At 41.7% G+C, this 24944-nt stretch overlaps 1 protein-coding gene across 1 annotated transcript in view; it reads left to right on the top strand.

Annotated features, from left to right (window-relative positions):
- The window catches only part of GRID2 (glutamate ionotropic receptor delta type subunit 2), a 1042513-nt gene that overhangs the window by 874575 nt on the left and 142994 nt on the right, over positions 1–24944 (top strand). Inside the window, exon 13 of the mRNA XM_034772953.1 lies at positions 18553–18748. Coding sequence (XP_034628844.1) covers positions 18553–18748 — 196 coding nt within the window. The remainder of the gene's footprint in view (positions 1–18552; positions 18749–24944) is intronic.

The following is a 24944-nucleotide window of genomic DNA, read 5'->3' as shown; positions in this document are numbered from 1 at the left end:
CGGGTGCCCATAGCGGTGCCACTGGTCTGGAGGTATATATTGTCACCAAATTTGAAATAATTGTGCGTGAGGATAAAGTCACAGAGCTCGGCAATAAGTTGTGCTGTGTCATCATCAGGGATACTGTTCCTGACAGCTTGTATTCCATCTGTATGTGGGATGTTTGTGTAGAGAGCCTCTACATCCATGGTGGCTAGGATGGTGTTTTCTGGGAGGTCACCAATGCATTGCAGTTTTCTCAGGAAATCTGTGGTGTCACGGAGATAGCTGGGAGTCCTGGTGGCGTAGGGTCTGAGTAGGGAGTCCACATGTCCAGACAGTCCTTCAGTGAGAGTGCCAATGCCCGAGATGATGGGGCATCCAGGATTTCCAGGTTTATGGATCTTAGGTAGTAGATAGAATAACCCCGGTCGGGGATTTAAGGATTTTAGGATTTAAGTGGTTTCAAGTAGTAACAGACAGAACAAAGTGAATTACCAAGTGAAATAAAATAAAACAGGCAAATCTAAGCCTAATACATTAATACAATTGAGTACAGATAAAATCTCACCCTCAGAGATGTTTCAATAAGTTTCTTTCATAGACTGGATGCCTTCCTAGTCTGGGCACAATCCTTTCCCCTGGTACAGCCCTTGGTTCAGCTCAGGTGGTAGCTAGGAGATTCCTCATGATGGCTTCTCCTTTGTTCTGATCCACCCATTTATATATCTTTTGCATAAGGCAGCAATCCTTTGTCCCTCTCTGGGTTCCCCCCCCCCCCCCCTTCTTAATGGAAAGACACCAGGTTAAAGATGGATTCCAGTTCAGGTGACATGATCACATGTCACTGTAAGGTTTCATTACCCACTTGCCAGCACACATGTATACAGAAAGACTTACAGGTAAAACAGAGCCATCTGCAGTCAATTGGTTAATAGGAGTTATCAAGATTTCAGACCACCATTAATGGCCCACACTTTGCATAATTACAATAGGCCCTTAGAGTTATATTTTATATTTCTAGTTTCAGATACAAGAATGGTACATTTATACAAATAGGATGATCACACTTAGTAGATTATAAGCTTTGTAATGATACCTTACATGAGACCTTTTGTAAAAAGCATATTTCAGTTATATTAGCATATTTTTATAAAATTATATAAAGTGCAAGTCACACCTCCCATCTCCTTTTTCAAGTCTCCCTATGTATTTCTCTCTCCCTCTTACCATAGGAACCTTTATCTCTACTTTACTCCTCCTCTGTTCTCCAAACTCATGACTCCCTCCGCAAACAGCACTCCATGTGTCATCATCTCCCACCCCACCCACCAAAATCGCTGACTCTCTTCTTACCAAAAAACAGAAACTGTATATGCAAGGGAAGGCAAAGATTTTGGAAAGACGCAGAGACTTTGATGAAGAAGGGGGGGAACATAGTCTCTTACCCCCATAAAAATGTCTGTTCCCTCAGGAAGGGAGCCCCTATATGTCTCCCCCCTCCCCACCCCCCGCAAGAACATGTCTCTTCCCAACCCCCTATAAATATCTGTCTGATTTTGTTCCTTCTCCAAATGTCACTCTGCCTCCCCTTCCATGACCCCACCACTAATTTTGCCTCCCCCTTCCTTCATCTCCCATACAAGAAGGGAGTTCTAGCCAGCCCTGCTTACTGGGAGACCACCACCCATTCTTGGTAGCAGGGCTCAGTTCTTAGGGCCAGGTGGCTTTGTCATATATCTGCCTGGAGAGAGAGGGGATGATGAGACCTTTCTGTAAATCCTTGGTTTGGATAGGGAGGAATAGCTATTAAGAAGAGCTGTACATGCAGCTATATGCCTTTCCAGGGAGAAAAGGAACAGCTGGAGAGTAAGCAGGTGCTGGGGTGTACTGGAGATGGGCTTGAATGAGAACCCCAGATCAGAATAAGTGATAAACTGGAGAGGGTTCTGAGAAGAGAATGATTAAAGGATTGGAAAGCATGTCATATAATTAAGGACTCAAGGAGCTCAATCTATTTAGCTTAACAAAGAAGAAATTAAGGGGTGACTTGATCAGTCTGTAAGTACCTATGTGGTTAACAAATATTTGATAACGGGCTCTTCAGTCTAGCAGACAAAGGTATACCACAATCCAGTGGCTAGAAGCTGAAGCTAGACAAATTCAGACCGGAAATAAGGCGTACATTTTAATTAACCATGAGAACAATTTTCCAAGGATCGTGGTGGATTCTTCATCACTGGCAATTTTTAAATCAAGATTGGATCTTTTTTCTAAAGATATGCTGTAGTTCAAACAGGAATTAATTCAAGGAAGTTATGGGCTGTGTTATGCAGGAGGTCCGACTAGATGACCACAGTGGCCCCTAATGGCTAGAACTTGCTTAGAATCTATTAAACACTCCTGAATTTAGAGAAAATTCAGATTTCTCTCTCTTTTTGAAACCAAAATTTGTGACTCAGGCTCATCGTGCCTATGTACCGTTATGATCATGCTGCCCAACGTGTCCTACTGTGCATACAAACTCATCCAAACTGCATTATATAATGGCTTAGGTCAAATTAAAATCTTCTTTTGATATTTGAATGTTAAATTGTGATATCTCTGGTTGCTGAAGAGGTGCTTTGGCAGAACTGAAATGTTAGACTCATTGGGGGGTAAGTTTGGGCTGTTGATCTGTTGATTAGTAAAGGATCTCAGCTGTTTTTTTTAAAAAAAAAAAAGATTTCTTTCAGTCTTACAGGACAAAAACAAAGTGTCAATAAATTGTTCTCTCAACCACGCTTGTTTGCACACTAGAGTATGGTAAAATGATATTTCAGTGTGGTGTCAGCTTTGATCTTCACATATAAAAATTTCATTTTTAATAAGCCTTAAGGGACGTTGCCAAAACAGGGTGAAAAAAATCCAGATTTGTGCACACACAGGCATTTACACTGGCAACATAGATAAATGTGTGCATGTGCCATTTGTGTGCTCAGTCACTCAACTTGTGCTCATAAATATGATTTTTTTTGTGCCTGCAGCCACTGCATCCTGCTTTGAAATTATGTCCTGAATGCTTCTGAAATGCTCAAGAAAAATGTTCCAATCAATGCAAAAAATGGCTGTGAGCTTTCTTACCATACATAATAAGAATAAAATATATCTAAATAGTAATATAATATTACAGTTCCATTTCCAGTCTGCTCTTGTAGTTCATTATGATGTCATTAGAAATCCTCAATGGAATTCTGAAGTTATTATGTACAGTTCGGTGTACATTGGTCTGGGTACTGTATTATTTATAGGTAAAATTCACTGAAATGTTTTATTCAGTGGAACATGTTGCAGCTGGAAAGCTCCTGAAATGAAAGAAGAGAGACATTTTTCAACAGTGTTGGTAGGTCAGAATTAGAGTAATTAGATGTGCTAAGTATCCATTGGGGAATGAAGTTATCCTAACTATGGTGGGAGTGTAAAACTTTAGTTTACAAAACTGCTCAAAATTTGGGAAGCAAACCAGCACTTAGCACAGAGGCTGTTAGTTTATCACAATGAATAATTGCAAAGAGGGAAATAAGCAACACAGGAAAAACAAGATCATCTTTTTTTTTTTTAACAGATCAAATTATACCCTGGGTGAGCTTACAAGGCCAGAGTGGAAATGGGTTTAAGTATGTAAAGAAAATAAGCCAAATTCTGCTTGCAATTACATCCAGCCAACACCAATGAAGTCACTAGAATGAAAGGGATTGAAGTCAATGGTTTTGCCTGGATGTAACTTCAGACAATTTAACCATTAACTTTGACCCGTTACGCTAGTGTCAAGGCTGTATCCCCACTTTGAACTTTAGGGTACAAATGTAGGGGCCTGCATGAAAACTTCTAAGCTTAACTACCAGCTTAGGTCTGGTCCGCTGCCACCATCCCAGTGGATTCCCTCTCCTGGGAAGCCTTGAGAAACCTTTCACCAATTCCCTGGTGAATACAGATCCAAACTCCTTGGATCTTAAAACAAGGAGAAATTAACCATCCCCCCTTCTTTCTCCCACCAACTCCTGGTGAATACAGATCCAACCTCCTTGGATCTAAAACAAGGAGAAATTAACCATTCCCCCTCCTTCCTTTCACCAACTCCTGGTGAATACAGATCCAACCCCCTTGGATCTAAAACAAGGAGAAATTAACCATTCCCCCTCCTTCCTTTCACCAACTCCTGGTGAATCAAGATCCAAACCCCTTGGAGCTAAAAACAAGGAAAAATCAATCAGGTTCTTAAAAAGAAGGCTTTTAATTAAAGAAAAAGGTAAAAATCGTCTCTGTAAAATCAGTATGGAAAATAGCTTTACAGGGTAATCAAACTTAAAGAGCTCAGAGGACTCCCCTCTAGTCTTAGGTTCAAAGTACAGCAAACAAAGATAAACACTCTAGTAAAAGGTACATTTACAAGTTGAGAAAACAAAGTAAAACTAAGACGCCTTGCCTGGCTATTTACTTACAAGGTTGAAATAGGAGAGACTTGTTTAGAAAGATGGGGAGAACCTGGATTGATGTCTGGTCCCTCTCAGTCCCAAGAGCGAACGCCTCCCAAACAAAGAGCACAAACAAAAGCCTTTTCCCCCCTCCCCCCAAGATTTGAAAGTATCTTGTCCCTTTATTGGTCCTTTGGTCAGATGCCAGCCAGGTTACCTGAGCTTCTTAACCCTTTACAGGGAAAAGGATTTTGGAGTCTCTGGCCAGGAGGGATTTTATAGTACTGTACACAGGACAGCTGTTACCCTTCCCTTTATAGTTATGACAGCTAGCTAGTGAAATCTCCACAAGTACTAGAAGGACCCAAAGTCAGAATTATCTAGAGCAGGGAAACTGGTTCAAATAAAAAAGGAAAAAGCTGGACTTACCATCACCAATTTTAGACCAAAACTCTTAACAATACCCTTTGTGGTTCTACAATATGCAACTTGTTTCCAATTCAAGTTTCCAGCTAGGACTAGAAATGATGGTATGCTGTCTGAGAGTACATCTACCCAACAAATCAAGGTGTGATTGTAGCAGGGATAGGCATGCCCATTCTAGCTTTAGCTAGAGCAGGTAACAACAGTAGTGATGACATGGCGCCTCAGACTTCAGCATGGGCTAGCTCCTAGGTACCTACCCAGGGTTCCCGATAGGCTTGTACTGGGGTTGCTAGTTGGCACTGAAGCCTGTGGCACCACTTCCTCACTACTGTTGTTACCTGTGCTAGCTAAAGTATGCCTACCTGCACTACAAACACACTTCGTTTGCTGTGGTACTTCTCACAAGAAGTAGGGCCACAGAAATCTAATGATAAATCCTATTCTGAAGAGATTTTCAGCCCATTATTGCATATAAATTTAATTTTGGATCTTTGTAGGTTGACCCATCTCTAGTAGAGTGATGGACAGGCCTATCTTTCAAAGCATTATACCATTCTTTGCATAGGTGCATTCTGAGAAAAGCAGCACACAGCATATCATTAGCAAGCATGGTGTTAACAAATAAGCAGGGCTGTCCTTACCCATACACAAACTATGCAGCTGTGTGCTGCTCCAGCGGCCAGCCAATCCCCCAGCCGGCTGAGCCGGCCAGGAAAGCTGCCCCCGCCCTGCCTCTTCCCACCCCTTCCCCTGAGCTACATCCCAGGGGACTGCAGCAGGGGTCGGCTGCGCCCTGCACTCACCAGACGGCGGGAAGTGGAGCAATCCGGCCCCAGCCTGCTCCACGTTGCCGGTGAGTGCTGGGGGGTGGTTTCCCCCTGCCCCCCAAGTCCCAAGGCTGGGAGCCAGGGAAGCAGAGCGGAGTGGGTTGGGGCCGGGTCACTCCACTTCCCGCCGCCCCGTGAGTGTGGGGTTGGGCCTGCCTGGCAATCACCAGGTGGCAGGAAATGGAGCGACCCAGCCACAACCCACTCTGCTGGCTTGTGCTGAGGGGCGGTTTCCCTCCTGCCCCCCACAGACCTTGGGCACAGCCCTGCTCCCCTGCAGAGGCCTGGGGCCAGCCCCCCCCCCGGGGGGGGGGGGCTGCATAGAGCACCACAATGTCTAGGGACAGCCCTGCAAATAAGTACTAGAAAAATGTCTGCTTCCCTTTTACATCCTCACAAGTTGATCTTTGCTGCATAGCCAGTTGCATGTACTCTCTGCTTAACTGAGTAATTACTCTAATTTGTTGCAATTTATAAACTAAACCTGAGGAAAAAGAAAAATAGCATAAAACCAGGGTGAGGGTATGCCTCCTTTTTCAACCAAATACCACTCTTTGTCTTACTTTTGGTTGCAATGCTTTTCAGTTTGTGCCAACTGGCAATATTAAAAGTAAAGCTGAACAGTCATAAAATACCTGTTAGCTGCATCTATTATTCACACAGACCCATTGTACTGAAACCTCATTTGAAGACAGTAATTCTGGGAATTACTTTTAAATCAAGACAGTCAACATTTCCACATCAAAACATTGGGGTCAAACTGGGAATAACAAAGAGCAAAGCATAACTGGTATGTCCCTTAAACCTGCCTTAATGCCAAGATCTTAAGAACATAATTTTTATTATAGATACATAACTCCTAAAATATTATCCATCCATATATTTTTCAATGATTATGACCAGTGGGCAACTGATTCTTGGCAGAGACCTAACATGCCATCCTTCTGTGAACTATTATGCAGGCATCCAACCCAGGGGGATCCCTGTAAAACTCCATGCATCCCCAGTGCCTCTGTTCAAATCCCTTCTCCTTATTGCAAAGAGGGAGTAATTGAACTATAATCTCTCACATTTTGAGTGAGTAATCTAACCATTGGGCTAAAGATTATAAGGAACACCTCTGACACCTACTTAGGGTGACCAGACAGCAAATGTGAAAAATCGGGATGGGGTGGGGGGTAATAGGAGCCGATATAAGAAAAAGACCCCAAAATTGGGACTGTCCCTATAAAATTGGGACATCTGGTCACCCTACTCCTACTCTCCCACATGGCTGTTTTGTATGTGGAGTTAGGCGCCTTACCTTGGTCTCACAAGAAACATGTTAGGTACCTAAGCCACCTCTCTTCCAGGAGAGAGTTCCCAGATGTGGATCGCAAACAGAGCTAGGCACCTTCCTGCAGCCTGGATTTAGGTGCCTAACTCCATGAGAGGGGAGGGGTTTAGGACACATCCCTCTTGTTCGCATCTCCCATTGGTTATCTTAGCCAGCTCCCAACCTAGCGAGCTGGCTTGTATGGATCTCATTCTCAGAAGCTTCTCTCCCCCTCATTCATTGTATAGGAATAAAGAGAGCCTAGGTGCCTAACCCAGGATTTGAGGATTCCAGAGCTTTTCTAGGCGCCTAAATCATAGGTGTTGCAATACTTCACATTGCCAAACCTAAATCCCCTTGTGGATCTGGGCCCTAATCCTTTTAGGTCGATTGACAGGGTAATGTCGTGGTTGGAGTCTGCTATAGACCACCAGACCAGGGGGATGAGGTGGACGAGGCTTTCTTCTGGCAACTAGCAGAAGTTGCTGGATTGCAGGCCCTGGTTCTCATGGGAGACTTTAATCACCCTGATATCTGCTGGGAGAGCAATACAGCAGTGCACAGACAATCCAGGAAGTTTTTGGAACGTGTAGGGGACAATTTCCTGGTGCAATTGCTGGAGGAACCAACTAGGGGCAGAGCTTTTCTTGACCTGCTGCTCACAAACAGGGAAGAATTAGTAGGGGAAGCAAAAGTGGATGGGAACCTGGGAGGCAGTGACCATGAGATGGTCGAGTTCAGGATCCTTACACAAGGAAGAAAGGAGAGCAGCAGAATACGGACCCTGGACTTCAGAAAAGCAGACTTTGACTCCCTCAGGGAACAGATGGGCAGGATCCCCTGGGAGAATAACATGAAGGGCAAAGGGGTCCAGGAGAGCTGGCTGTATTTTAAAGAATCCTTATTGCGGTTGCAGGAACAAACCATCCCGATGTGTAGAAAGAATAGTAAATATGGCAGGCGACCAGCTTGGCTAAACAGTGAAATCCTTGCTGATCTTAAACGCAAAAAAGAAGCTTACAAGAAGTGGAAGATTGGACAACTGACCAGGGAGGAGTATAAAAATATTGCTCAGGCATGCAGGAGTGAAATCAGGAAGGCCAAATCACACTTGGAGTTGCAGTTAGCAAGAGATGTTAAGAGTAACAAGAAGGGTTTCTTCAGGTATGTTAGCAACAAGAAGAAAATCAAGGAAAGTGTGGGCCCCTTACTGAATGAGGGAGGCAACCTAGTGACCGAGGATGTGGAAAAAGCTAACGTACTCAATGATTTTTTTGCCTCTGTCTTCACGAACAAGGTCAGCTCCCAGATTGCTGCACTGGGCAGTACAGTATGGGGAGAAGGTGGCCAGCCCTCTGTGGAGAAAGAAGTGGTTCGGGACTATTTAGAAAAACTGGACGTGCACAAGTCCATGGGGCCGGATGTGCTGCATCCGAGGGTGCTAAAGGAGTTGGCGGGTGAGATTGCAGAGCCATTAGCCATTATTTTTGAAAACTCATGGCGATCGGGGGAGGTCCCAGATGACTGGAAAAAGGCTAATGTAGTGCCCATCTTTAAAAAAGGGAAGAAGGAGGATCCGGGGAACTACAGGCCAGTCAGCCTCACCTCAGTGCCTGGAAAAATCATGGAGCAGGTCCTCAAGGAATCAATTATGAAACATTTAGAGGAGAGGAAAGTGATCAGGAACAGTCAGCACGGATTCACGAAGGGGAAGTCGTGCCTGACTAACCTAATTGCCTTCTATGATGAGATAACTGGCTCTGTGGATGAGGGGAAAGCAGTGGATGTGTTATTCCTTGACTTTAGCAAAGCTTTTGATACGGTCTCCCACAGTATTCTTGCCGCCAAGTTAAAGAAGTATGGGCTGGATGAATGGACTGTAAGGTGGATAGAAAGCTGGCTAGATCGTCGGGCTCAACGGGTAGTGATCAATGGCTCCATGTCTAGTTGGCAGCCGGTTTCAAGCGGAGTGCCCCAAGGGCCGGTCCTGGGGCCAGTTTTGTTTAATATCTTTATTAATGATCTGGAGGATGGTGTGGACTGCAGTCTCAGCAAGTTTGCAGATGACACTAGACTAGGAGGCGTGGTAGATACACTAGAGGGTAGGGATTGGATACAGAGGGACCTAGACAAATTAGAGGATTGGGCCAAAAAAAACCTGATGAGGTTCAACAAGGACAAGTGCAGAGTCCTGCACTTAGGACGGAAGAATCCCATGCACTGCTACAGACTAGGGACCAAATGGCTAGGTAGCAGTTCTGCAGAAAAGGACCTAGGGGTCACAGTGGATGAGAAGCTGGATATGAGTCAACAGTGTGCTCTTGTTGCCAAGAAGGCTAACGGCATTTTGGGCTGTATAAGTAGGGGCATTGCCAGCAGATCGAGGAACGTGATCGTTCCCCTTTATTCGACATTGGTGAGGCCTCATCTGGAATACTGTGTCCAGTTTTGGGCCCCACACTACAAGAAGGATGTGGAAAAATTGGAAAGAGTCCAACGGAGGGCAACAAAAATGATTAGGGGTCTGGAGCACATGACTTATGAGGAGAGGCTGAGGGAACTGGGATTGTTTAGTCTCCAGAAGAGAAGAATGAGGGGGGATTTGATAGTAGCCTTCAACTACCTGAAGGGGGGTTCCAAAGAGGATGGAGCTCGGCTGTTCTCAGTGGTGGCAGATGACAGAACAAGGACCAATGGTCTCAAGTTGCAGTGTGGGAGTTCCAGGTTGGATATTAGGAAAAACTATTTCACTAGGAGGGTGGCGAAACACTGGAATGAGTTACCTAGGGAGGTGGTGGAGTCTCCTTCCTTGGAGGTTTTTAAGGCCCGGCTTGACATAGCCCTGGCTGGGATGATTTAGTTGGGAATTGGTCCTGCTTTGAGCAGGGGGTTGGACTAGATGACCTCTTGAGGTCCCTTCCAACCCTGATATTCTATGATTCTATGATTCTAATGCAAGGAAGCTCACACTATAAGTGACTATGCTGTGCCAGTTCTGTGGATAAGCAGAAGACTTCATTTGGAAATTTCCACAAGTACTAAAATTTTGCATACAATATTTTTTAAAAAACAGAAGACTCAAGGGATGTGCCACCAAGTGATAGGCAAGCTCAGAATGCATGGATGTGCATTTGATTCAGATAAACATCCAAAAGTTTGTATACCTCATTGGCAGCTTATCTGAACATCTTCATGCTAGAAAATGAGACTGGAATTCTCCTGAAGTCGGGCTTTCTTGTGCAGTTTCTAGTTCTTTTCTTTCTGGTTCAATTATTATTATTGGTATGGTGGTAAGGCCTAGAGGTCTCCATCAGGGATCAAGACCCCATTATGCTAGGTGCTGTACACACGTAATAAGCAAATGTTCCATCTTGAAGGAGTTTACAATCTAGCATATGATGAGACAATTAACAGTCTCAGAACACCAACTGCTTAGCCACTGTCAAGTGTTTTGTAGGCATCACCCCACAGATGAGTTTTAAAGAGGGATTTTAAGGAGAACAACATAGTGAGTGGCTTTATGGATATTGACAGGGAGCTGCTCCCATGCATAAGGAGCAGTGTGGGAAAAAGCAAAAAAGTGAGTGAAGAAAAATTGGGCTAATGGGCTAATTGTTGGCAGAGCAGAAGTGGGCTTGGTAACTTATAAGATCTGATAGGTAGAGCAGAACTAACCTGTGAAGGACCTTAAAGTAATGGGAGCTGTCCTTAGCACTTTTGAAAATCAGGCTACTTATTTAGGTGCCGAAATGAGTACCTAAGAGCCTCACTTTAAGCTCTCCTTTAAAAGAAATTCTTCTCTTTGTATCCACAAAGAGAGAGGACATAGTTTCTTTCCTTTTCCAGATAAATGTTTCTATTGTTCCCCTCTTGTGTGTGGCTACATCCTTTGTACACTTCCCCTACTTTAAAGAGAGGATGTTGGAGGCTATGGAATGTTTATCCAACTTCCCTCCACTCCCTGCACTCAACCTTGTGTTTTCTAGCAGGTTGTGTATCTCAACAAGAATCCCAATACACTTATTTGTATTTATTGGTTCTTTCCAGACATTTTTCACATACCACAATTCATATTAAGCTAGGATGTCCCCAAATACTTCCAAACAGCAGAGCTCTTACAGATTTGCTTTGAAGGGGGGCTACATTAGGGTTCATGTACTGTAATGACAATAGGTATTATCCTTCTCTGAAAGACAGGGTGTTCTTTACCCCCGTGCCTTGTACCTTGTCCATCCAGACCTTTAAACTAGCTGGCAAGCACTGTTATTACTTTCTGTCACAGCTGTCACTATCTAGCCTCAAATCACTTGTCTTGCTATGCCCTATCTCCCGAGCATGCCTCTGAATAAACCCTTAGAGCCCCAGGAGATGAAAAACACAACTTGCAGGCAATCTTTATCTGAATTAGAATAATAAATAAGGACTTTGATGTAAGCAATCAGATCAATTATTTGCTCCTTTATTTAGTGACTGATTGCTCTGTGAAAAACAGCTACGTGCAATAGTCAGTTCTGATAAAGCAGTCAACATAAATGGACACTATATTCTTTGCATTTTCTAATCTATATTTTGAATATTTTAAAAACAATTCTTGACACATATGAGCAACAAATTACAATTCCATTTAAAACACTGCCCGAGATTACGGTATAAGGCCCCAGTGTAAGATTTGTTTTAAAGAGAGAAAAGGGGAGGGGGGGCAAGTGAATGTGAAAACAAAACGCAACACAAAGAGAAGTAATTTTTCTCTAAATCCAAAGTGCAGGCAAAATCTTTGATTGTAATTAAATATGTCTCTGTTTTGCTGGAAATTGTGCTAAACCAGAAAGTGATAATGATGAGAGTCCACCATGAAACTAAGCAATTGAGTTGGTTTGCCTTGTCTGAATAAGGCACAGAAAGTAAACTTTATACATGTTGAACAGTAACTATAATTTTTAATGGTTCAGCTTTGTAAAGATAATATTTAGCTCTTAACTTATTCAAAGTGTTGTACAGACATTATTCAACCTCAGAATGGCCGTATGATAGAATTAATACTATGCCATTAATAATCTAATTTAGTCCTAATAAAGCATGGATGGAAAATTTTATGCCATGCACCCCACATATAACTTAAATATTTTTCCACAAAAAATCTGCACAGTAAGCATAGTTACTAGAATTGTAGCTTGTTCATTGTAATGCACTGAAACAATTTGGGACTTTTAGTCTATTTATATCAAACAGAGATTCTCTATATTAAAATTGCTTATACCACCAGCTTAACTTCTCACTTATCAGTATGTCTTTAATGCCATCAGTCACTTTTTAATTGTTTCAAAATTAGAATATCCAAAGCCATTCTGATGCCCTTACTCTTGCTGAGTAAGCGTTTTGCTCCACAGAGATTTCTGCTGAAATCAGTAAAACATTTCATGGGTTAAGGTGTTACTCCGTGTGAGAAAGGGTTTTACTCAGCGTGAGTAAGGATATCAAAATCTGGACTAAGGATTCCTCCATAAGCACAGGGGGGACATTGGATACCAAGTTGTCTTTATTTTGAGACTTATGCTCCTGTGTGTGCATGTGCGGTGAGCTGGTGGGACTTACACGTGTCCATTAACTCTAATAGGAGTCACTCATGTAAATCTCATATGTATGAATGGGAGAATCAATTGTTCAGTCCAGAAATAAAGATACATTAAAAAAGCAAAATTATAATCTACAAATATTAATAGAAATAAAGTAGATACCAAAAAAAAACCTCCGAGAAGAATGGTTCAAGAATGGTTCATATGAAGATTGATCCATCTATAGAGCTGAGGAAGCTTCTAAACTGTAAGAATTTCACTTTTCTGCTAAGGGTTTGTTTTTTGTTTTATTCTGTTGCATCTCAGCTGCTGGATTGTGAATGTCACACCACAAATCTGTGCAGATGCAAATGTAAAACTTTATCCCTAAAGCAGATTATATACAAAATGAAGTCATAGGTTATGTGCCCTTGCTGAAGGGTCGTTCAATGACCTAACTGGTCTTTTCCGTCTCTAACTCTTGTGGTTTAGATAGGATGCCCCCTATATAGAATCAGCAAGCTGGGAACTTCTACTTAACCATCAAAATAGGGGCAGGTGAAACACAGTTTAGGATTTGCTGTTCGTAACAGAATTTAACAAACATGCAGAACTTGAATTCAAACACTCCCTCCACCTCGCTGAATGGAGTAGCTATCGCTGTTGTGTAGGGCTGTGGGATGGGGCTGCAGAGAACAAAGGTCGTCCTCCATTTTGAAAGGCAGGATGGAGCCATAGGGTGCAGTCAAGCTCAGGTTCTGACTGCTGTTGTATTAAAGTTATGTAATGTTCAAATTAAATAATTCAGTTGTTAAATAGAAGCTTTTTGTCCCTTAATAAGGAGATCAACACACTCCTTATCATCATACTTCTCCACTTCTGGCACTACTTTATGCTACTGTTGCCAGCCTGTAAAAATGGAGTGAAACCAGAACTTCGTAGCTCACTCTTAATGCTGTTTCCACTTCCGATTATTCATATAGTGCTTTGGTTTATGTTTTTATACATAACAAAATTGCTTTTGTAGTTATAAGACATACAGGGAAACTGGTGTTTTTTTTCTTGCTATTTCTAAATGTACTGTTCCATGGCAGCAATTCCACATATCTTTTATGCTAGCAGTTAGCAATACATGTCGGGAAATTGCTGTGTTGGTTGTTATATTGGAAATTATATGGCTACACAGAGTCCTGTAAGCTACTGATTACAATTTTGCTAGGTGTTCTCATTAGAAACTGGGGACTCAGTAAGTACTTCTCACTACCCTATTCCAGTAATGTGTATGGCAAGTAATTGAACAATTACGGGACATTATGATATATGACCCATGACAGCGTTTGTTACATTTCTAAATGCTGCGAGGAGATACAGAAACTTATTAACAGCAGAAGCAGCAGCAGCAATCCAGAATTGGAGAATATAGTATCGTTAATGTTATACAGTGCCTTTCATCAATTATGCCAAAGCTTTAGACAGATATATACATTAAATATCATTGAAGTGTGTCTACCACTGGACGACAGTAGTTGGCAGGGAAAATTCTCATCTAGGACAACAGTCTAAAAGACCCTCTTCTTAGGGAAAGCACCATGGGATTGTTGTTGAAAACAAGACCTGATAACTGGATTAGACCCATGGTCCATCTAGCACGATATGCTGTCTCTGACAATGGCCAGCATCAGTGCTTCAGAGGAAGGTGCAAGAAAACTTGCATTAGGCAGATGTAGGATAATCGGTCCCCCATTTTACGTGGTCTCCTAATCCTTACATAACGAGATTGTTTTAAAAGCGTGAAGCATGAGATTTAATAACTCTTCCAAAATGTATGTAAACATTAAATATTATAACTGGATATTCTTTTTATCCATATAAATATCCACTCCCTAGTTGAAACTTAAGGTTTTTTTGTTTGTTTGTTTGTTTGTTTTGCCTCAGCAGCATCCTGTAACAAAGAGTTCCACATTCCACTATTCTAATGATGTATTGTGTGGAAAAGTATTTCCTGTTACGGGTTTTGAAATTTCCACCTTTTAATTTAATTGAATGGCTTCTTCGTTTGTTATGAGACAGGAAGAATGGAAGTCCCCGATTAACTTTCTCTAGACCATTCCGTATTTTATATACTTCTATGATGTCCTCTCTTTATTAATTTATTTTCTAACATAAACAATCCCAACCTTTCCAATTTCTCTTCATATGAGAGCTTTTCTGTGCTCCAAAGCATTTCCTTCTCTGAACCCTCACTAATTCTGCAATATCCTTTTTGAGATAGGGTGATTATCAGATGAAGCTGTACTATTGACTTATAGAAAGCAATTACAATTATAATATTCTCCTATTATTTATCATTCCTAACTCCCTAATATCTTGTTTTCTTGTTTTCTTTTTTGATCAGAGCTGCATATTGAATTGAGCTCTTCTTTGAGCTATCCACAGAGATGCCCAGTTTTCTTTCCTGAGATGATACCATTAATTTAGAACCCTTTAGGGTGTATGAATAGTTAAACATTTTCACTCTAATATCATTACTTTTCAGTTATGAACACTGAATTTCATTTACCATTGTGTTGCCCATTCACCTACCTTGGTTAGATCCCTCTGAAGTTCTTCACGGTCCTCTCTGGACTTCACTTCTCTTGGGGACAGATCTTAAACAAGGGTGGTGAAGCACTGGATCTTAAAACAAGGAGAAATTAACCATCCCCCCTCCTTCCTCCCACCAACTCCTGGTGAACACAGATCCAATCCCCTTGGATCTAAAAACAAGGAGAAATTAACCTTTCCCCCTCCTTCCTTTCACCAACTCCTGGTGAATACAGATCCAACCCCCTTGGATCTAAAAACAAGGAAAAATTAATCAGATTCTTAAAAAGAAGGCTTTTAATTAAAGAAAAAGGTAAAAATCATTTCTGTAAAGTCAGTATGGAAATTAACCTTACAGGGTAATCAAACTTAAAGAGCTCAGAGGACTCCCCTCTAGTCTTAGGTTCGAAGTACAGCAAACAAAGATAAACACTCTAGTAAAAGGTACATTTACAAGTTGAGAAACAAAGGAAAACTAACACGCCTTGCCTGGCTAATTACTTACAAGTTTGAAATAGGAGAGACTTGTTTAGAAAGATGTGGAGAACCTGGATTGATGTCTGGTCCCTCTCAGTCCCGAGAACGAACACACTCCCAAACAAAGAACACAAACAAAAGCCTTCCTCCCCCAAGATTTGAAAGTATCTTGTCCCCTTATTGGTCCTTTAGGTCAGATGCCAGCCAGGTTACCTGAGCTTCTTAACCCTTTACAGGGAAAAGGATTTTGGAGTCTCTGGCCAGGAGGGATTTTATAGTACTGTACACAGGACAGCTATTACCCTTTCCTTTATAGTTATGACAGGAGGTCATCTAGTCCAACCCCCTGCTCAACTCAGAACCAATTCCAACTAAATCATCCCAGCCAGGGCTTTGTCAAGCCGAGCCTTAAAAACCTCCATCTAAGGATGGAGATTCCACCACCTCCCTCGGTAACCCATTCCAGTGCTTCACCACCCTCCTAGTGAAATAGTGTTTCCTAATATCCAACCTAGACCTCCCCCACTGCAACTTGAGACCATTGCTCCTTGTTCAGTCATCTACCACCAGGTGGATCTTTGCAGTTTGCCATTGTCTAGTTCAGTGGTTCTCAAATGTATTTGATGGTGCCCCCTTCTTTGTGTCGTAGTAGTTTAGGCCTCACCACCACCATACAAGTACATATACTGATAAAAAAAATCAACATGCAGCACTCACTAAATATTAAAAACAGTAAAGCATTGATTCAAACCAAGCCAATGATCCGTTTCAATAAGAGCAAAAGCAAAATTGCAAGTGTGGTAGATGCTTACAACGAAATGTGCACACAGCATCCTTGAAAACGGATTAATGTATACATGGCAATGACTTTGTACAATGCTATGAAATCCATCAAAATGCACAGCGCCATTTGAGGACTGGATATGTCTGGAGGAATGAGCTTTGCTAGTTATTCGTTGCTGTGGGTAAAATGTGCACAGTATGTTGTTGTTTTCTTTGATTAAAGCTGCTCACGCCCCCCTCAGAATATATTGTATGCCCCTCCCCCAGGGCAGCCCACCCCCAGTTGCAGAACCTCTGGTCTAGTTTAAGACTGCACACAGACAGATCTTTTATTTGTCCTTAAATGTCATCCATTAAATTTGTGCAGTTACATAAAGGTAATTTGTGCCAGCAAAAGCCTTAATGGGTCCTGGGTGTTAGATATATTACAGCAGTCCCTCTGAAACTCTAATGAATGTCGTTAAAGAAATCAAGGTATGGTTAAGTGGTACAATAGAATGAGTAAATAGGGGCAACGAGGTCATGTCTGGAGCCTGGAAGGGATTGGAATAACAAAATCATTTTAAGACCAGGGCAGATAAAGACATATTCTGGATACCTTTAGAAACCCCTACATTAGTTTACATATAATCAGCTTTTGTGTGTGTATATACCCATACAAACACACACACAGAGTGGATAAGGCTAAAGAACTTATCAAACTGAGCAAATTTATTGTTAACTTCCACGCAGCTTATAAAAATAGAACAAAAGTCTCCAGCTTCTGAAAATGGTGCTAGGGAGCATTCCCAATCTATTCTTAACCTACTCTCTCAGGTCAGTGGTGCAATTAGATTTTAATTCTTACCGGTACCGTACCGATCCTCCTGTCCCCCACTCACAAAAAATATTCTGTGACAAGAGCCCTGTACAGATAAAAATTTATACCCACAGATGGGGATATCCATGGAGATAAATCTGTATCCGCTGAACCACAGGGCTCTCCCGGGAACCACAACAGCAAAAGGAACAGAACAAGGGGCTGCCGCTCTCAGGAGCCAGTGCCCTGCACTGGCAGCTCCTCCAATTCAACTGTACCATTCCCAGCCCTTCCACGCAGCTGTACAGCCCCGCCGGAGGACAGGGCTAGGGGCGGTACAGCTGCGTTGGAGAAGCTGCCAGCACAGGGCACTGGCTCTTGGGAGCAACAGCCCCATGTTCTGCTCCTTTCATCGCTGTGGTTCCCGGGAGAGCCCTGCAGTTCAGCAGATACCGATTTCTCTGTGGATATCCACATCCGCAGGTATAAATTTGTATCCGTGCAGGGCTCTACAATTCATTCTTGAAAATGTGTCTTTCCGGTACGGCGTACCAGCAATAAATGTCTTAATAATAATATATGGAGATATACCTATCTCATAGAACTGGAAGGTCATTGAGTCCAGCCCCCTGCCTTCACTAGCAGGACCAAGTACTGATTTTTCGCTCCAGATTCCTAAGTGGTCCCTTCAAGGATTGAACTCATAACCCTGGGTTTAGCAGGCCAATGCTCAAACCACTGAGCTATCCCTCCCCCCATAATGGTATGGTGTACCTGACTGTACCGGCTTACTTGCACCACTGTCTATGCTGAGTGTATATCTTGATGCAGAACATACCAACAGAGACAGCTGCTTTCTGGTGTTTAGCATGCCAGCTCCAAGTAATGCCTGGGCCTGGTGCCTAGGGCTATATTCATTGAGCTCTTTTTCTGACCTTTCTGATTTCTGTCTGCGAGTCCCCAGCAATGTGTAAAATAGAGGGACATTACTTCAGGCTATTACCAGGCTTTTATCTGATTCATTTTACATTTGTTGGAGTGGCTAAATACACTCCCTTTTGCCCCCCAAAAGAAAGCTGTCATCACTTGAGAGCACGCTCTTGTACCTTGCAATGGTCTCTTTTTTCCTTCAATCTCATTTCCCCCCTTCCCTTTGGCCTCACATTTTTCTTTCTGTCTTAAAGCATAAAAGCAATTCTGTTTCTCTTAGTCTTACTTTGTCTTTTAAGAAAGTAAACAAAACAGTGACTTGGCAGCTGTCTTCCTATGTGTTGTCCTTTGCTTGCCTGCAGCTCTCGTTCAGCTTGGAAATGTGGAATCATGTCTCCTCTGTCTCTTTTCTTCACCACCAATTAAGGTCTCTCCAGGATCTCTCCAGGCAGACGGATATTCCTTATGGCACTGTCTTGGACTCTGCAGTCTATGAGCATGTTCGAGTGAAGGGGATGAATCCTTTTGAGAGGGACAGCATGTATTCTCAAATGTGGCGGATGATTAACAGAAGTAACGGCTCAGAGAATAATGTGCTGGAGTCACCAGCAGGCATTCAGAAGGTATGAGGCATGGTTTACCTTTTCCTTGACAATCGGAGATGCTCTGTTCCAGTGCTGGATTTTTTTTAATTGTTTTTTAACATTTGGATCTGCATTTGCACATAGGACAATGATATTACCTAATCAATTTATAGCTCATTGCTCCAGCTCAAAGGATTGGGCGCTCTCAGCTCAGTTCCCTATGGGCAGTTTTCCATTACATTTTAAAATGCAAGTCCAAAAAATATTTGCTCTGAAAACGATTGAGGATTTAGAGATCTGAAAGAAGAATACATTTGTCAGAATCCAAAATGAGGGTAGGATCACTGGACTTTAATAACAGAAGACATTGCAGTGTACTGTACAAAGTGCTTACTGTAGGTTTGAATGCAAAATAGACATTTGTTTTTAGACTTCTGTCTCTGAAAACTTAATCTTTCAGTCATGGTTATGAATCCTATGTGTTATGTGGAAAGCAGGCAGAAAAGCATGACCTTGTTTAAAAAACTTCACAGCAATCTCTTAAACTTGATTTGCTATGGGAAAACAAAATTATGTAAAAACTTTTTTTGTCAAGTGAAATCTTAGAAAAGTCAAGTAAACAGGAGAGATTTTGAATTTAAGATCACCTATCCATTAAATAGCACAGAATGAGATTGTGAATATTTTTCATCAGTGACTTCAATGGGAATTGCATCTGTGTGAATGAGAACAGAACAAAATTCATCCCTATGATAACATCTCCAAATTGAAAATTTATTCTATAAAATAGGTCCCTGAGAAAACAGCATATTTTGTTATTTTAGCAGGGCCTTATTTTATAGGGTTCATTTAAATTTGAAGATGGGGAGAATTAATTATAATAGAAAACTGAACTGTTTCATGTTTCCTCATCGAAGGTTTAGTTATTCAATCTTTTTTAGATCTATCAAAATCCAATCAAGCCATTTCAGAGCTGTTGCCTTTTGTTTCTACTGAAATTCACTTCCTAGGATATCCCATACATCCATGGTGTTGTGACAGTTGATGAGAGCACATAAAGGAAAGGGTCTTTTTAAAAAGCAATGATGAAGCCATTTTCTACTGGTGATCTCCTGATAATAAAAGAGCTACAAGATAACAACTGTTTAGGAGTTTGATAAACAAGTGACTTCACCCACCGCCATTATAGCTTGGATCATATTTCCCAACTCAAAGATTTACCAGACACTAAATGTCATGAAAGAGGGGAAGATGGGAATGGCCAGGGGAAATGCACATGTGAAATCCTTCTAGAATGTGTCATAAGCTGAAATACGTTTGATGTAAATATTTCTAAAGTGCCAGAGAAAGGGACAGCTGAAGATTGATTGGCCAAGGGAAAAGGCATTTTTGAGAAAATATATTTTGGTCCAGTTGGCAAGATGCTTATAAAGCTGGGAAGCTCCTTTAAAAAAAAATCCATCACTGTGACTTGTCTGCCAAAGTTATACCATGAGTTTCAGGACAATAAAAAACCAGAGCACATCAAACATAAGTGGGTGTTGACTAAAGCCCTTTAGCTGAGGAAAACAACCAGTGTATTACACTGGCAGGTAATTACAGATTACAGTCTTTGATTTCTAATTCCTGAAGACATGGTATTTGCTGTTTTTAAATTGACAGAAACAGCATTGTCTGAGTTGTTTAATTTCCCATAGCTTTGCTTTCCAGGAATAAGCAATTGCAAGTGATGGTATCAAAGAGCTAAGCTTTAGCAAAGCAGCGATTAGCCAACCTCTCTCTCTCTCTCTCTCTCTCTCTCTCTCTCTTTCTTTCCAAATAGCTGCAAGATCATTCCCAATGAATGTATGCTTCCATCCATTCCTGCATACGCATGCACATGCTTGCTCTCCCCACCCCATACACCTCACAGGAAGAAATGCCAGAGAGAGAGAGAGAGAGAGAGAGAGAGACCCTTGCTGCTCAGACAGGTGACAAATAAATAGAAGGCTCTTTGAAGACTGAATTTGGCCTGGCCAGGAAGAAATATCTCTCTCTCTAAGGAATTGGAAGCTCTGTCTTTAAGATCTGTTTGAATCTTTCATCCTCACTTGGATGATAAATATGGTGTTATGTACCAACCCTGTGTACAGAAGAAAATTAAGACCAAAAAAATGTAACTGATAAGGCAGATTTTAATCTCTGTAAAATAACTCTAAAATGAAAGCATGCAGGTATATCAGAGGACTTCATGGGTCCATTTGGCCCATTTACATTATTTTCATTAACTCATTCCCGACCTTGAAGAACAACTGGCCACCTCAGAGCTATTAACACAATAAGATTATAACCTCAAACAAACCAAACTAATTTTGGGTCTCATTTTGTGCTTCATTTTAATCACGCCATTGAGTGGTGCTAAATCATGACTTGACAAGAAAAGAAATACATAAGCCAACACAAACAGCTTGCCAAGCAAATGTTGTTGAACAACTACTAAAAATTGAGTTTCCACTAGGCCACCTAGTGTCCATGAAGAGACTCAGATACTGTGACTTAAGGATGTGTGTGTGTTGCAAATGAATACGTCAAACATCCTCTGCTTTAACTATACTCCCCTGCTGCATCCTCTCAAAGGTAAATTAGATGTGCAGGCAGCCATTGCAAAGTGAAACTAGTTGGACAGCAGGACTACAGAGGCTATTTAAAAGGACATTCTCAAAAGATTTTTCATACAGTTTAAAATCCTTTTAATTTTTCTCTCTTTTTCACTCTGTTAATTATTGTTCATTTATTTCATTTATACTGAGAAAGCAACTTTTATTTTGAAAAACATGATACAGCGGAGACAAATTCAGTGCTGACTGACATCTCATGCAGTCCTATTGACTTCAGTGGGATTGCATGGGTTGTACATCAGTGATTTCAGTGGAAATTGCACCTGTACCCCCCCATATCCTGTGGCCCAGAGGAGGGGGGGAAATTGCAGAGAGGAGCGAGTCAGACTCCAGCTGGTAGAAGCAGAAACATCCAAAGCAGGGACCACTGGACATTGAGGGTGTGTCTACACTGGAATTAAACACCTGTAGCTGGCCTTGCAGGGCTTGGGCTACAGGGCTGTTTAACTGTGGTATAAATGTTCGGGCTCACGCTGGAGCCTGGACTCTGGAACCCTTCCTCCTTTTAGAGTCCCAGACCTTGGGCTCCAGACTGAGCTCTAACATCTATACCGCAATTAAACAGGCCTTTAGCCTGAGCCCCATGAGCCCAAGTCTGCTGACACGGGCCAGCCGTGGGTGTTTAGACGCAGTGTAGACATATCCTGAGATAATGTTGTACTGTTTTGACTGGACTTTCTGTGCTGATGGGCTATTTGTTCTAGCCCTCTCCCCCTCCTTCACAGTCTCTTCACCTGACTTCACTCCACACCTCCCCATTTTACCATCTTCTCCCTTGTCCTGTCCCTGTCACTTATCTTCCTTTCCTTTGTTTTTCCATTTCTCCCCCCATCCTCCGAAAAAAAATAATGGAACTAACATGCTGTTTGCTGCCATCACTTGTTCACTCTGCTGCTATGTTCTACCCCTTCCTCCACCCTGTGTCTGTCTTGTCTATTTAGATTGTAAAGTCTTCTATTAATCTGTGTTTGTACACAATGAGGACCCATGCTTGGTGGGCCCTTAGGCACTATCATAGTAAACATGATTACTACTAATAATAATAATCTGTGTGTGTAAGAACACAGTTTAAGCCCTATGACAATATTTATTTAGCTCTACTTGGATCAGGAAAGATGCAACTTTGGTATGGCCTTGGTCAGCTGAAATAGAGGCAGGGAAGGAGCCTAAGATGTAAACATGATGCTTCTTGAAATTTCTGTTTTTTGGCATATCCTGGTTCTGTTTTCCCCCATAAATCAGGTTAAGATATATATCATTGTGCATGCATTCATTCCTTCTACATCCACAGCACCTGACTGGCTCAGGTGTGGTTAAAGGATAGCTGGGTAGATTGATCTTGAATAGATTAATAGAGTTTGATACCTCAAAATATGTGACTGCCTGAGAAGCATAGGCACATTAAATATTTTCTAGTCTCCCATCATTTATTGTTTCCCTCTACTTGAGAAAATAAAACCACTGAAGGCCTGAACTGAATGCATGGAAACAACCAGTTTTGTTTTTCTAGCTACTTTGTCATATTAGAAGGAAAGGAAGGTATCTGTATTTCTACATTCGCTTTGGATTATTCTGGAGAATATTTCCTTTTATCTCTCTTTTTTTCTTTATTATTCCTAAATACTCTGTGTATTCCAAATTGATTTTTTCCTTTTTTGCATAGGTTATGAAATATGCATCTCATTCAGTCAAAAGAATCTCCATTTTCATGGCAGTTATTTGTTGTGAGCAGATTTACCAGGACCAAAGGCACGCTTGCTTAAACATTCATTGAGGACTCCCAAAAAAATCATTTAGGCTTAAATGTATCACATTACATACCTCTTTATGTCTTCTTAAAAAGCACAGTACCCTACTTAATCCTTTACAAGCACCACAGGCTGTCCTACCCTTGAACCTATTCCCACTTAAAATACAGTGAAGCACTTCCAGTGTGCCTTTGTCTGCTCTTTGATCTCTTGAGAATAATGGTGCCAAACACCCTCCCCTCCCAACCTTGTTCCTCCATACATGATATCCTAGCCTACAGCATATGCATTTTCCTCAGGAGTGTGAAGTGGAAAATTCCTTTCCCAAGTTGCATTGGCAGAATCGTAATGCATTTGATACCTTCATATATTTAAGTCAGTATACAAAATATTTAGCCTGTAGGAAGCTTGTGAGTTACTGTCAAGTGAAATAATGCTTCTGAACTGTGCAATAAAAGAAGCTTGCCTCAGCCTCCGAAGCACAGCACATTAATATTCTCTCCCTTATCCACATATATCCACACACAATATCAGAAAAAGTTTGTCCCTGAGTTTTTGCTTCTCTTTTTCTTGTGATGATTTCTCATTTTGAACAAACATTCCCTTTAGATTGTATCTATACTGTAGTTAGAACCACGCTAACATCTGTTAGCTAGCCCAGTTCCTCTGACCACAGGGACCTCTTTATTTTTCTGAAAAAAACTGTTATAAAAATGTTAGAACATTATGCTATAAGCTGCCTAGGAGTAGTCGATAAAATGTCTAAGGTAAGATGATTCTCAGGAAAAATATGACTGTCCACAGTGATCGGGGAACTCTGCCACAACCATGCTAGCAACAACTGGGCTTAATTATGGTTATTGCTAATGTCTTTTCAACAGTAGTATGGTCATGAAAAGCTTTGCTTCTGCTTATGTGTCCAGAAACCCTCCTGAATCTAGTGACTGTCCTATTCCATTTCTGGTTGCAGGTGTGGTAATCAAATTAAAAACTCTGGTAACACATGTGGGTCCATAGAATAATGCTGTGAGCAGCTGGGCTAATAACTGTAATTGAATCTGGCAAATTAGAAGACAATGAAAGGGAAAGTTAAGCAAGGGAAAATAAAAGGTGGTGTGCGCTAAGATGTCAGAGAGCTGGGTTTGCATGTGACTTCACCATTTCCACACTTTAAGCTAGCGGCACCAGGAGAGAGAATGTGTTGCAGCTTTGGAGATTGGTCACAGCACTAGGAAGCAGAACAGCCTTGCCATCTGCTTGCAGGGCAGCATTACAAACTTGTGGGAGGTTGTCAACGCTTTTGGCCACAGCGTCTGTACAACGATTCAGTAGTTGGTGGTGATGTGGGGTAAATGGAAGGAGTAAAAAGAAGAAACTGCTGCCGATAATTAGAGTGACTGAAAATATCCTGTATTTCGATCCACCAAATATTCTGATTTTCTACCACTGCAAAGTGGGAGGAGCCAGGAGGTGCTTTGGAATTGAGAGCCTACACGTAGATACCAGTGTTGCCCTTTCCCTCTATTATCAGGTGACACTGCTTAGAGGAGGAGCCATAGCGCTACCTCACAAGTGATAAAGTTCAGAAGTAACCTCAGGGGTGTGACAGGTTGGACCTTGCTGGTGAGGATGCAGTTACATATTTTGCTATCCCCCACCTCCGTCCAGTCTATGACTTGTAGTTGAAAAGTGCTTGGGGATGCAAGCATTCATGGTCTACTCTGTTTGAATTACTGTGGGTGGTTTGGTTTCATTTGTGTCATATAGTTTCCTTTTCCTGCAAAGCAACTATCAAAATAACATCTGAGCCGGTTTAACCAGTGAAACACT

The sequence above is a fragment of the Trachemys scripta genome, chromosome 5, assembly GCF_013100865.1.
Source record: "Trachemys scripta elegans isolate TJP31775 chromosome 5, CAS_Tse_1.0, whole genome shotgun sequence".
NCBI classification, from domain to species: domain Eukaryota; kingdom Metazoa; phylum Chordata; order Testudines; family Emydidae; genus Trachemys; species Trachemys scripta.
The sequence above is the reverse complement of the archived record's forward strand: the minus strand, read 5'-3'. Positions and strand labels throughout refer to the sequence as shown.